Consider the following 14,570-nt stretch of genomic DNA (forward strand, 5'->3'; position numbering starts at 1 on the left):
GTACTAGTGCCTATTTGTTAGATACTAGTACTTATTCATTAGTTACTAGTATTTATTATTAGATACTAGTACTTATTAAATAGATACTAGTACTCATTCATTATTAGATACTAGTACTTATTTTGAGAGTGACTAGTAACTATTATTTTGTTACTAGTAACAAATTAAATTTTTTTGCCATTGACTTCTATGGGGATCTGTCATTCAGATATCAACTATTCAGTTTTGACTAGTATGTATTCCAATTGTGACTAGTACGTATTTATTAGATACTAGTAGTTATTCCAAATGTTACTAGTAAGATTTTTTATTTTACTAGTAAGATTTTTTAATGAACTCTCCAGTGGCCGTTTTGACTAGTCATAACATAAGACGAGTAAAAAAAGCAGCTGTGACTAGTAAAATAAGGATAGTTACTAGTAACAATTACAAAACATACTAGTGTCTAATAAATAAATGCTAGTATATATTGAATAAGTACTAGTAGCTAATTAATAAGTACTAGTATCTAATGAATAGATACTAGTATCTAATGAATAGATACTAGTATCTAATATTTGCCCCTTGGCCTCTGTCCATCATGGCCTCCTAATCATCCCCATATACTGATTGGCTTCATCACTGTCTCCTCTCCACCAGTAAGCTGGTGTGTGGTGGGCGTTCTGGCGCAATATGGCTGCCGTCGCATCATCCAGGTGATGCTGCACATCGGTGGTGGTTGAGGAGATTCCCCCTTCCATGTAAAGCGCTTTGAGTACCTAGAAAAGCGCTATATAAATGCAACAAATTATTATTATTATTATCTAATAAATAAGTACTAGTATCTAAAGAATAAGTACTAGTATCTAATAATACATACTAGTATCTAAAGAATAAGTACTAGTATCTAATAATACATACTAGTATCTAAAGAATAAGTACTAGTATCTAACAAATAGGCACTAGTACCTAAAGAATAAGCACTAGTAGCTAATGAATAAGTACTAGTACTTAATGGAAAAGATACTAACAATTTAAAAATAAGTACTGGTAGCATGAAAATAGAGACTAGTAGATTTTTAGGATTAAATGTTAAAACGGCTTGCCATAGTGTGGCAGCTCTAGTAAAGTAAGTTATTCATAAACAGTGTTTATGAGTTAGGCTAGAAACAGCATTTAACCCTCATCCTTCCCTTGCGGGTCAAAATAACCCGGAGCCCTAAAATTATACTTTTTTTTTTTTTGTCTAGAAAGCTTATTTTATTTCATTTTGATAATATTTTTTTCCATTTTTAAATGCTTTTTTGGTCCCACTTTATATTAAGTGGCTTTAAGTACTATGTACTTACATGTACTTACATTGAAATTAATAATTTGATACAATGTACTTATTGTGTAACTACATGTTTTTACATTGTACTTACATTAAAAAAATTCCTGCATGTAATTACAGCTGTAATTAATTTATGTAATTACATTTGTAATTACACAGTTGACCCTTCCCTTACACCTTAAACCTACCCAATCCACCTCACCTGTCCCTAACCTTACCCGTATCACACCTCAATAGCAGCAAAAGTTTTTTACAATACAACATGAACACAATAAGTACATTGTACTTATTTTTTGATGTAAGTACATAGTACTTAACGCCACTTAATATAAAGTGGGACCGCTTTTTTTTTTTACCTTTAAATTACTAGATTTGATCAGTAAATATTAAATAAATAGTAATTTAGTAATTTAAGTACATTCCTCACATTCTTTCAACTTAAATTCAGAATAACTCACAATTTCATGCATAACCCTTTTAATTCAGCTCAAAATATCTTACATTGGGTGTCTTTGCCGAACTCTTGTGGAAAATAAATAATATAACATGATATTTCATGACTCTATCCACTAGATGGCCTTATAGCTCTATATATGAGCAAATTCTTCAGTATGCATTCAGAAACACGTAGACATTTATAAAATAACTTTTTGGTAAAGTTTTAGCATTTTTAGTTTTAATTTTGAGCATTTTTAGGTTTTCTATGTGTACTGAAGCATTCCTCGCATTCCATTAATTCCTAAGGGGGTCAAATTGCCCCGTGAGGGAAGGATTTGTTACTTTTTAAAAACTCCTTGACTCCATTAAATTTTTTTTGTGTGTGTATTCATGGTTCAAGTGCGACAAAAGTCGTGGGGTCTTGGACCCCTCCGATGAACACTACATTTAAAAAAAAAAAATCCTTCTTCTGCAGGATATTGGTTGGGGCTCCTCAGGCCCGAGGCGTGGGAACTTTGCAGACCAGCCGTCCCGGTGCCCTGTATCGCTGTCCGGTTACATCGGAGAAGTGTGAACGAGTGGACATCGACGGAAATGGTAACACTTCAGCTTCATTTTCATGTGTTGAACTATTATCTCTGCAAAGCTAAGTGTCCATTCAAGGAAAAATGTTTCTTGCTTTCTCAAGTGAGTCTGGAACAGGAGAGCAAAGACAACCAGTGGTTGGGAGTCACAGTCAAAAGTCAAGGGATTGGTGGAAAAGTGGTGGTGAGTATATACCTGTGACAGATACATCAGACAGATCTGATGTGAAGCAATCATTGTCTGTGTATAAAATCCAGCAGTAGAGTTTATAAACCCTGTGTAATGGAGGCCAGCTAGTGAGAGATGACTGTGGTATTTAACGTCCTTGTTAGCACCCGCCTCCCAATGCCGAGTCGAGTCCGGCTCACAGCAGGCCGAGTTGGACCGGAAGGGTTACAATCAGGGCTTGACTTAACTTTTTTGCTCATCAGCCACTGTGGTTAGTGGTTTTCCAAAGTTACAAGCCACTCAGTGTTTTCACAGGCCACAATGTTGACATATAGATATTTTTAATATTATCTCATAATTTGGCAGCCGGTATATTAGGCTGCTGTCGCTTTAAGACCTGACGCACGGACCCCTTATACTGTTTTATTTAGCCAATACTTGTCTTTATGTGTGAGCACAAAATCTGCGGGAATGAGTAAAATTATGCTCAATACACGCAATCCCTCGCCGTAATGCAAGTCCTGTAACACCAACAATATTCATCCAGAGAAAATGAAACAAGTGAGTAAAGGGTTTGTGCGTCAACTCACTATCGGAGTGATGATTGAGATGATGGATTATTTTCGACAACACTAGATTGCACATAGTTTATTATTTCAGATACCTGTTTAAAAGACTACAACTGAAAAATGTATATTATATAAAATTCAACCCGCCAAAGTGGCTAGTAACTGCGTTACACGCCACCGCTGAAATGCACCCGCATTTGACGGGTTGACGGGTGTTAATGTCATAGTTACAATGGTGCCGTGACCCGGATGGGAGTGAGGTTTAGGGGTCGAGTGTCACGGAGGCCAGCTAGTGAGAGCTGTGCAGGTAAACCTTACTCCCCTGATCTCAAGAGGCGCACTAGCGACTGACGCTAGAGACTGCATTCTTTAGCTTCCTCGTTAGCACGCCCGAGTCCCAGTTTGAGTCCCGCTCGGGCCGAGTAGGACCAGAGGGTTTACACATACCACATTTCCACCGAAATGAACCGCAACAATTTGTCCCAGGAACGTTTTTTCCCCCCAGACCTGTTGCTTTCTGTGTGTTTCCATCTCGGTCTAAAGTACCGGGAAGATTAGGCAAACTAGTCCGGTGATGTAGGACTGCGCGCTACTTTACAGTTCCCGCTGGATTTCATCCTCTGAATTTAAGTGTAATAAAGCCTGAACCTCATCGTCGGTCCATCAGTCGTATTTTTTAAACTTCATTGTTGATTCGAATACCAAAATAACTCTTACTGCACGGACCGCAACAGACTTTTAAAAATGGTGGTTGAAATAAAATGCAACACACCGAGTTCCACCCCTGTGGCGGAAACGTGGGCTAATGGTGCCATGACCCGGTTTGAGCGGGACGAGTAGGACCGGAGGGGTTACGCCTGCTCCTGGAGGGATAATTACATGCAGTTTTCATCTCCAATCCTGCTCCAGCACACATGCTTGCTATTTTGAAGTAAACCTGAACACCTTGATTAGCTGGGTCAGGTATTATTGATCAGGGCTAATCTTTCGGTGCGTGCCTCTCTGAGTACGTACTACATTTGAATTTGAAATTTCTTCTTCATTAAAATAGTATGTTCTTTATAGTATGAATATGGGTAGTATGAATATGAATGTAATCCGGACATACTATATCCACCATGTTGTCATTATCATGTGACCTACCAGTGTCACTGCCATTTATAAATTCTCTCCCGTGGCCTCATGGGATAGTAAAGCGTCCATCATATGCACACTTCAGAATCTCGCCATTCCGGGTACTTTTCACCTACTGTTCTTCCAATACTATGTATTCAGACATACTACTCTTTTTGCATACTTTTTTTGCACACTATATAGTAGGGAAGTATTCGATTTCGGATATAACCGTTGGCTGCATCCTAGTAACCTTGGCTCGTTCCCGACTGTAACATAAAGAGGATTACGCATACAATCGAACAGTTTGCATTGCAAGATTATTTATTAAGAAAAAAATGATCTGTTACAGAAATATTACACCATGTCTAGGGATTTAAATAAACAAGAGAAAATAATAGTCCAATGGGGTTATGAATGTTGGTAAATAATAAACAAATTGGAGCAAACGACTTCTCTGGAGAACTACGTTCCACCAGAAGTAACGTTGGGTAGATCAGTCCAAACATTTATACTCTCCACCCATTAATGATCTAATTAACAGTGACGTCACAGTCGGATGTTATACTGCCACCATCAGGTACAGAATAAAAAGACAGGGTCATAACACTGGCAAGCGCCGTCAAAGACCATCTCAATTTTAAAGATCCCTTTTTTTAGGATTTACTGTAGCATCCTTCATTTAGCATATTTTGAAGGATGCATCAAGCGTATCCTTCATGTCCTCAAAACACCCACAGGTCTTTGCACAAATTCTTATTGATGGAATAGAGCTGATGAAAAATGATTCGCCACTGAGCTCGTCCGAATTCACGTAAGTCTAGAAGCCTCAGATAATGGGAACTTGGAATTCAATGCAACTCAAGTACTTCATTCACCACTGCTTGCAACGCGGACTGTCAGTGAGGAAAATCAAATAAAAATAGGGTAGAATGGGACCAAGGTCATTGTGGCATGTGTCCTAAATGTGTCCTGTTTTTGTTCTGTTGTCATCTCCCAGACATGTGCTCACCTCTATGAGCTCAGACAACATGTCAACCAGTCGTTTGAGACACGTGACCCGATCGGACGCTGTTATGTGCTGAGTGAGGATTTGACTGAGCGAGATGATCTGGACGGGGGAGAGTGGAAGTTTTGCGAAGGTCGTGCTCATGGACACGAGCAGTTTGGGTTCTGTCAGCAGGGTCTGTCTGCTAGCTTCACACCGGACAAAAACTACATACTGTTTGGGGCTCCGGGTACCTACAACTGGAAAGGTAATGGGATTGAGAGCTTTTCGACGTTATATTGGACCACTCATTTAAATGATTGGTAACACTTTATTTTGAGTTCACTTTAGACATTCTACTGACTATTAGTAACTTTGCAACTACATGTCAACTTATTCTACTAATTAATGAGAGTTAGTTGACTTGTAGTTACAAAGTTACTTATAGTTAGTAGAATGTCTAAAGTGGACTGTCAAAATAAAGTGAAACCAAATGGTCACATATAGGCCACAAATGAGATAAGGACATTGGATTGATTAACTGTTTTCCTATGACTAGGTCAATATGTTAAAGTCCCCCTGTGGTGAAAATCCAGTTTTTAATGTTGTTTATGTGTCTATGTGGTGTTTTTAATATGCTTTAAGACAAAGCATGTGTAAATTCATAAGTCGACAGCATTGCTGAGTATTTCCTCCTTAAAACTGCAGTGAACCAAAGACAGTCTCAAAAACACGCTTTGAAATCGCTGGTGTTTCTGACGTCACAAACTACCTTGTAACCAACCAGGGGTGTGTTTCCCGTACAACGACGTAACTCGCTGCTTAACTATCATAGTACGATGCATCATTGAAGAAATCAACTAGCTAATCACGACTGTTTCCCGAAACCGTATTGTCGCAAATTGGTAGTTGAACCACATTGGTTAATGATGTCACGTAAGTGGTGGAGTAATAACTACTTTTAAGGAATCTGTTTGAGATCGGATTAACGCTAGTTTTTTTGCTATAAATTACGGACTTGGCATCTGACGACTATTTCTAATTTTTCTCAGTTATTTTGCTTCATTTCCAGATTCAGTCATAGACTCGATCTTACACTAGAGCACGTTCGCACATGCGTACTTCAAAAATGATGCTTTAAATCCCTTGACAAACTAAAAGACATAAATTACATTTGTATGTATTCTAAATAAAAGACACAGATTGCACTGAATGTCAGCTTGCTTATTTTGCTCAAGATCAGGATTTATTGAGTCTACATGTCATGCAGACAAGAAACTCTGCTTCTAACACACAGGTCGAGATCTGTCGTTCCAAACACACAACTCTGCGATGCTGTTTGCGAATGTTCGTTAGAACGATGGTTTCGGGAAACACCGACTCGTTGAACTGCTGATAACGACGAAACTTGCGACCATAGTTTGCTAACGATGCTTTCGGGAAACACACCCCAGGTCAACATGTGAATGAGTGGATCTCTGAGCTGAGTGAGTGAGTGGAGGCGGGGCTCATTTGCATATTCATAGAAATGCGTATACTAAATGAGGCAAGTACATTCAAGATATTTTAAGGCATGAAGAAATCTTTTTCAAGGAAAAAACGTTTAAATATGTCATTTCGGTGATCAAAGACGAGTTTTAAGGGATAAAATGATTGACTACAGGGGGACTTAAAGACAGCTATCAGATTATTTATTTGTGTAGTTGTCCCTAGAAAAATTGTTTTTGATGAATTGATGTGTATTATTTTCTCTAAATCATCTGAACTATTCTCTTGCTGTATCTGTCCTCCTGTCTCTACGCTCAGGGCTGTTATTTATGGCCAGCCCTGTTGAGGACGCCCTGGTCTATAAAACTCTGGATCCGTCCAAAAGCTCCTTTGAGGACGTCTCTCACAACAGCTACCTGGGTTTGTAGACAAAGAACATTATGGCAGAACTCTTTCTATGCAATATTTTTATAGATTGTTTTTCATTTCCAATCTCCAAATGTATTGGCATTGACTGCAAAAAATGCTTTTCTTACTTAGTATTTTTGTGTTGTTTCCAGTCCAAATATCAAAAAATTCTTAAATCAAGATGCATTTACTAGATAAGTAAAATTAGATAAGGTATTAGGTCTTGTTTTCCGGGGGAATTAATCAAAATTAAGTGAGTTTTTGCTTAAAACAAGCAAAATTATCTGTCCATGGGGTAAGAAAAATAATCTTAATTCAAACAGAAACAAGATTATTTTTCTTACCCCATGGGCAGATAATTTTGCTTGTTTTAAGCAAAAACTCACTTAATTTTGATTTATTTCCCCAGAAAACAAGACATAATATCTTATGGCATTTTACTTCTTTAGTAAATGCATCTTGATTTAAGATTTGTTTTGATATTTGGACTGGAAACAAGACAAAAATACTAAGTAAGAAAAGCATTATTTGCAGTGCATTGACTGCTGATAGTGGCATCCTGACAACATGAATACACTCGCATACCTCAATTCCACTCAAGATCATGTGAAATCAGGTACAAAATCATCACTTTGTTGATATGAATCTGTCCCAGGCTTCTCTGTGGACTCAGCCAAAGGTCTCATGAGTAAGTCTGAGCTGACGTTGGTGGCCGGAGCTCCTCGAGCTAATCACACAGGAGCCGTGGTTCTGCTGCGGAAGGACAACGTCTACCGGCTGATGCCTGAGCATATTCTGTGGGGCGAGGAACTGGCCTCCTCCTTCGGTTATTCTGTGGCCACTGCTGATCTGAACAGCGATGGGTAAGACACAGGGCCCTATCATGCAATACAATACCCAATTTGTTTTGCTAGTTTCAGCCCTACGCTATTATCATTTTCACGTCCTGCGCCACGTTGTTTAAATAGCAAATGCCCATGGGCTGCTGGTCTGAGAACGAGGTGTGTGTTCAGGCTCACTGTTGGAGCGTTGCTATTTTGAGGAACTAAAAGAGACTGAGCCATTGACCAACTGCAACCTGGTCTATAGTCAATGGTGCAGTATTTTCTTTGTTATTTAAAGAGTGTGTTAGTAATGTGAGTCTATAGGCAGGTCCACAATGTGCTACACTCTGCTTATTACACACACACTCTGCTTATTCCACACAGGGTAATGTGCACATTCATGTGCAGCAGCACACAAACTAGTCAAATATAAAAAATAAAAGGATTACAATGTAAAAGATTATTATTGTGCACATAAAGATATGGTAGAATCCGGCTTGTCCCGTAGATGTTCTGCTTGCACTTTAACCACACACACACACACACACACAGTTTTAACGTCGCGCACGAGCAGATCCATTTCCTCACTAGAGAAGCGTTCAGTTTTTCCGCTTGCAAATTCCTCCATGAAAATAGCCAATCTGCCATGGTGCGAGCGCAACTGGCTTTTTTAAAGGGAATGGGAGATTAGACTCTAATTGGTTTATTTAACGTTACGCCCAAAACACACCCATTCCTCATTAAGAGAATAGGGACAAAACACACCCATTCCTCATTAAGAGAATAGGGACAAAACACACCCATTCCTCATTAAGAGAATAGGGACAAAACACACCCATTCCTCATTAAGAGAATAGGGACAACCTTTTTAGACCATGCGCCGGGAGCGTTAACCATTTTTTCCATCGTTATACTAGCAAAAGTGGATTCGGACACGCACTGAGTGCACATTAGACCATGAGCTTAGATCCTCATAATGTGTGAAGCTGATCTGCTCAACATCTTACAAGACGATTTCATCCACAGTTGGACAGATCTTGTAGTGGGAGCTCCCAATTTCTTCGACCGAAAGGCAGAGATTGGAGGAGCGGTGTATGTGTTTCTAAACCCAGCCGGCCACTGGGAAAAGGCCCGACCAATCCGACTCAACGGAACGTATGACTCCATGTTTGGGATGACCGTCGGCAGCGCTGGAGATCTGGACCGGGATGGTTATGAAGGTAAGAGCAAAATAACACACATAGGCAAGTGTGTTTTGTCTTTGTGAAATCTCAGAAAAGCAGATTAGATTGAACTCCAGGTTCGGTTCTTTGTACAAAGTTACACAGTTAATTATTTGATCCTCTTTTTTTATGTTATATCATATTACAGTTACAGTATGCAACAAAAGTAAGTACACCCCTGTGCAACATAACCAACAATTGAAAACAATTTTAAAACCTACAGTAATTGCATTACCTCTGAGTTGAGCAGTAGGGTATTTTCTCTCATGTAAAGTTAAAAATGTTTTCTGATTAGATTTACTGTATTAAAAATACAGGCCCCACTTTCCAAGACTGAGATTCAAATCTATTACTTTATCAATACTTTATTGTTTTCCATTTTTTCTTAACAGGCTACCAGTTATCCTCAACATTTATTTACAACAACTCAAAACTCACTCATAGACACCAGCGAACGTCAAGTCAAGCCAAGTCGTCCTCATTTATATAGCGCTTTTAACAATGTAGATTGTTTCAAAGCAGCTTTACAGAGACAAACGTATAATTTAAGGTAATAGAGATTGTTTTGGCTTTATAGCGGTTCTTTAATAAAATTATTTCCCAGCTAAAGTTAGTTTTGATTGATTCGCTTCCGTCGCAACGATCATTTGTTATTAAACTAGATGTACCGCATGGCGGTACAAAATATGACCGCCGCTCAGGCCTGCACTGGCTTTCCACAAAAATAAATGACGTGGAGCAATTTGGCTGTATTGCGTGTTTATGTATATACCTAAAAAAAGTAGTAGTATGTGCATGTCTGTCTGTGTGTGTGTGTGTGTGTGTATGTGTGTGTGTTTGTGTATGTGTGTGTCTGTGTGTGTGTGTGTCTGTGCGTGTATGTATGCGTGCGTACATGTGTGTGCGCGTGTGTGTGTGTCTGTGCATGTGGATTTGTATGTGTGTGTATGGGTGTGTGTCTGTGCGTGTGGATGTCAGTGTGTGTGCATGCTTGCGTTTGTTTGTATTCCTGCATGTGTGTGTGACAGTATCATCCTAAACCAACAACCCTTCGCTCAACACCACCATCTACAGGCCGATGAGTGTACAGTCACTAAATGTGCACATAAATGAATTTATTTTATACCCCCCCATGGATGAAATTCTACGAAACTTAGCATACCCCCAGAGGATGTCAAGTTAATCATACACATGAAATATGGTGCAGTTCTGAACATCTCCACTGAAGATAGGGGCGATTAAAGCAGAATAATATTGCATTTTCATTTTTTATGGGAGGGGCGCAAATCACAAATGAGTGATTATGGGCTAGGTTGATGTGGGCCCTTAAGAGCAACATACCATAAAAATTTCTTCATCCTCGGTTCCACGGTTCAAGTAGTTATTTAGGAAAAACTGCATTTTTGGGGTTTGGGGGGGCCCAGCGCTGGGGGGGGAGTGGCCTCCGGGGACCAAACGAAATTTTTCCGTAAAAGTCTAGTGGGGCTACATGCCCACCAAATTTCATGTTCCCCGGTGTTTCGGTGTCCCTGGTATCGTTGACGAAAAAATTCAGTAGATGACGAAAAAAAAAAGAAAAAAAAACTTTGACAATCCCTATATGACCGCCGCTAGGGGCCGCTAAGACGACACCATTCTCTCTACACAGACATTAAATGCGAACCTGTGATAAACGCTGATGGCGTTCACATGCGCATTAAGAATTGGTTCTACGTCTGAACGTCTGAAAAGACTTCTGATTGTGATCCAATGGGGACGTATATTTATATGCTATGCTAAAGGCTACTTGTGCTAACCATTGCATAATAAATGCACAAATGCTAATGAAAAATACCAGAGACTTCTTTAAGAACTTAGATAAATAATATATATTTATTATCATGTCTTTTTTTGGCTTCATGTTTCATACTTGTGTATCCGCACACATGTCAGAAATTACTCCGGCTTACTCCCGTGTTCTGCTCGTGAGCTCCCTCTGTACTTTCAAGAATAGTCTTTCTATTGCATTTGTTCTTTGGTTGTTCATGAGACAAAATACTCCACTTGTGAACTTAGAAATAATGCAATTATTATCAAATATTATTTGATAGTTTAGTGATATATTACACAAGGGTGTACTCACATCTTGTGTATACAGTATATCAATTTCTGTAAAATCTAGTCAAATTGAATCTGAATGTGTTTGTTTTCAGACATTGCTGTTGGAGCGCCGTTTGATGGAGATGGGAAAGTTTTTATTTACCGTGGCTCTTCATCTGGCATTGATACCAAACCTTCGCAGGCAAACTTTCTCTCTAACACACACACACACACACACACACACACACACACACACACACACACTCACTCACTCACTCACTCCAATTTTATATAAAATCCAAATAAATCCAGTTTTACATTTCCAAATATTCCATAAGCAAATATTGTAATTATCTATTGAGAAAAACAACTTACAAGTTGTTCTGTAGAGTCACAATGTTGAATACAGTGAACAGTTCTTGAATATTCAAAAATATTCAATATTGTTCAACAATTAGCTCTGGTCTAATGTGAATGTCTGAGAACAATCTAGCAGCACTGGGACTGTTCACTGTTTCTCTGCAGGTTATATTGGTAGACCAGTAGGTGGCGTATTATGAGTGAGTCTTTGAGTCCTTCATTCAACTGATTTGTTGGAAAACACTGATTCATTCAGAAACTAAACACCACGATGGTGTGTTTGCTCAGAAATGTGCAATGGTTAATTATTGCGGGTTTTTTTTTTATTGGCAGAGCAAAAATTTAAGCAAAATGGTGTAAAATGTCAGTTGTCCAAGATTAAAGCAACATTACAAGGCTAAAATAATAAGATATTCAGAACAACAGCATGTGATATTGATTCTGAACAGCTTCCAGTCACACACTGAAGGTTCTGTTTACTGAATAGATGTATCGATATCACAGTGTTTTGAATATAATTAGCTGTATATTTATCATCATGTGAAGGTTCTGGATGGGCTTAATGCAGGAGTCAAGCGACTGGGCTATTCCATATCTGGAGGACTCGATGTTGATGGGAATTTTTATCCAGATCTGGCTGTCGGCTCCCTCAGTGATCAGGTTGTGCTTTACAGGTGAGATCTCTATGTTTTAGACACTCGAGATGCAAATGAAAAACGTGTGTCCCGTTACAGCTGATGCAATGGCAGTCATTTAAAGCCACAGCAATAGTTATTCTGACTCGTGGATTGTCCGCCAGGTCACATCCAGTGGTTCACGTGATCCGAGAGATCTCCATCGAGCCTCAGGACATCGATCTCACGCAGCACAACTGCCAGGGCCAAGATGGAGTTTGGTCAGAAGTTACTTTACTCATACTTCTTCCAATGCTTTTTCATTGTGTATATGACATCTTGCTTGGAAATTACAAGCACAATGATTCATCATACACACACTGCCATTGAAAAGTTTGGGATCTGTAAGATTTTATGTTTTTAAAAGAAGTCTTCTTCTTCTCACCATTTATTTGAGTAAAAATACAACAACCAAAAAAAACACAGTAATATTGTTAAATATTATGACAATTTAAAATAACCGTTTTCTATGTGAATATATTTTAAAGTGTGATTTATTCCTGTGAAGATAATAATACAAAAAAAAAAAATTTGAGAAAAAATTAGAGTGATTTCTGAAGGGTCATGTGACACTGAAGACTGGAGTAATGATGCTGAAAATTCAGCTTTGATCACAGGAATAAATTACATATTAAAATACATTAAAATAGAAAACAGTTATTTTAAATTGTAATAATATTTCACAATGTTAATTTTTGTTGTTGTTGTATTTTTAATCAAATAACTGCAGCCTTTGTGAGCAGAAGAGACTTCTTTAAAAACCCAAACTTTTGAACGGCGGTGTACATTCATTACATACGGAATAGATAAATCCATTTCAAATTGAAAAAAAATGAGTAAATCTGTACCTATGTAATTATGTGTTGTCTTCATGTAGTATGGACGTGAAGGCCTGCTACTCGTACACCGCTTATCCGGACTCCTACTCGCCACATATCAGTAAGAAATCCCACGTCTACAACCACAGCATTCGCTGTACTGTAAGTGCAGATGTACGTGTATGTTTGAGCGTTTGTGTTTCATCAGCACTCGGCGTTCATTTCGAGGCCGACGTGGAGCGCAGAAAGCTGAGTCTTCCTCACAGAGTTCAGTTCCTGGACCGCAGTTTATCAGAGCCGGAGTTTGTTCACTCTGTGGAAGTGGAGCTACGAGGACAAAAACATCCGGACTGTCAAAAAGTGACTTTAGTTGTGCAGGTAGAGCTACTCTTTACACCTGGTATGAAGATGAGCACTAAATACAGGTGGAAACAGGGTCTAAAACATTTTGTGAATGTCAACTCAAGTCAGCTTTATCTATATAACGCTTTTTACAATACAGATTGTTTCAAAGCAGCTTTACAGAGATAACAGGAAAATAATGCAACAAAGTTTGTTTCCAGAAGAAAATAGCATCACAGTCCAGCTTAAAGCAACACTAAGGGACATATTTTACCTTAAAATAATGTTTCCAAAATCGTATCAGTGGTTCATCAAGTCGTAACAGTGAACAGCACTTCTGGATTCGCTTTGCGGCCCTATATCTGCTATAACCACACTATGCAAGTTTGCCAAACCGGGTCACGTTTCTGTAAAATGGTAAATGGACTGCATTTATATAGCGCTTTCACAGACCTATGGCCACCAAAGCACTTTACATAGCCTCACATTCACCCATTCACACACCGACGGTGGTGTCAGCCATGCAAGGCGCCATCCACCTCGTCGGGAGCAGTTGGGGTTAGGTGTCTTGCTCATGGACACCTCGACACTTGGTCAGGTGGAACCGGGGATTGAACCACCAACCTTCTGGTTTGTAGACAACCTACAAGAACCACTGAGCCACTGCCGCCCCTGTAGTTCGAATGAGACATAAGAAAACTACAAATTTGACTTGCGTTCAATTTGGTCAAGCATGCGCCCTTAAAATAGCATCTGAATAACGCGCCACTGACTTTAGACGAGGTTTCTCCTGGTCTGTGGTGGAATTGTTTTCTGAAACTGCAAAATAGCACCAGGGAACGTTTGCGCCGGAACACGCCTCCTCTTTTCGCTGAACCGCCCCCGGGAGCGCAAGTTCATTCCCTAATTTACCGATGTGCGTCTGTGGAGGGAAAAGTCCGCTGTGCGTCGGGTGCAAAATAGGAATGATACATGCGTCGCTGTACAATGTTCTGCGCAAAGTCAATTGCGCTGGTTGCAAGATAGGGCCCTAAATGTTAAATGTCAAGTCACCTTTATTTATATCACTAAAAAAGTGATATAAATAAAGGTGATATAAATAAAGGTTTCAAATCAGCAATCACTAGTATCACTAGCTATGTTTCCATCCAAAGTTGTGAATTTAATTGGAATATCACATA

General features: G+C 39.1%; 1 protein-coding gene across 2 annotated transcripts in view; it reads left to right on the top strand.

Moving 5' to 3' along the window:
- Nucleotides 1-14,570, top strand: part of itga7 (integrin, alpha 7) — a 46,006-nt gene that overhangs the window by 9,472 nt on the left and 21,964 nt on the right. For both annotated transcript variants that reach the window (XM_084394659.1, XM_084394658.1), the window contains exons 2-12: nt 2,226-2,347; nt 2,439-2,518; nt 5,186-5,441; nt 6,980-7,081; nt 7,725-7,932; nt 8,920-9,113; nt 11,309-11,397; nt 12,102-12,229; nt 12,355-12,450; nt 13,107-13,168; nt 13,256-13,425. In XM_084394659.1, coding sequence (XP_084250785.1) covers nt 2,226-2,347; nt 2,439-2,518; nt 5,186-5,441; nt 6,980-7,081; nt 7,725-7,932; nt 8,920-9,113; nt 11,309-11,397; nt 12,102-12,229; nt 12,355-12,450; nt 13,107-13,168; nt 13,256-13,425 — 1,507 coding nt within the window. The remainder of the gene's footprint in view (nt 1-2,225; nt 2,348-2,438; nt 2,519-5,185; nt 5,442-6,979; nt 7,082-7,724; nt 7,933-8,919; nt 9,114-11,308; nt 11,398-12,101; nt 12,230-12,354; nt 12,451-13,106; nt 13,169-13,255; nt 13,426-14,570) is intronic.

This window comes from Rutilus rutilus (assembly GCF_951802725.1).
Source record: "Rutilus rutilus genome assembly, chromosome: 22".
Taxonomy (NCBI): Eukaryota; Metazoa; Chordata; class Actinopteri; order Cypriniformes; family Leuciscidae; genus Rutilus; species Rutilus rutilus.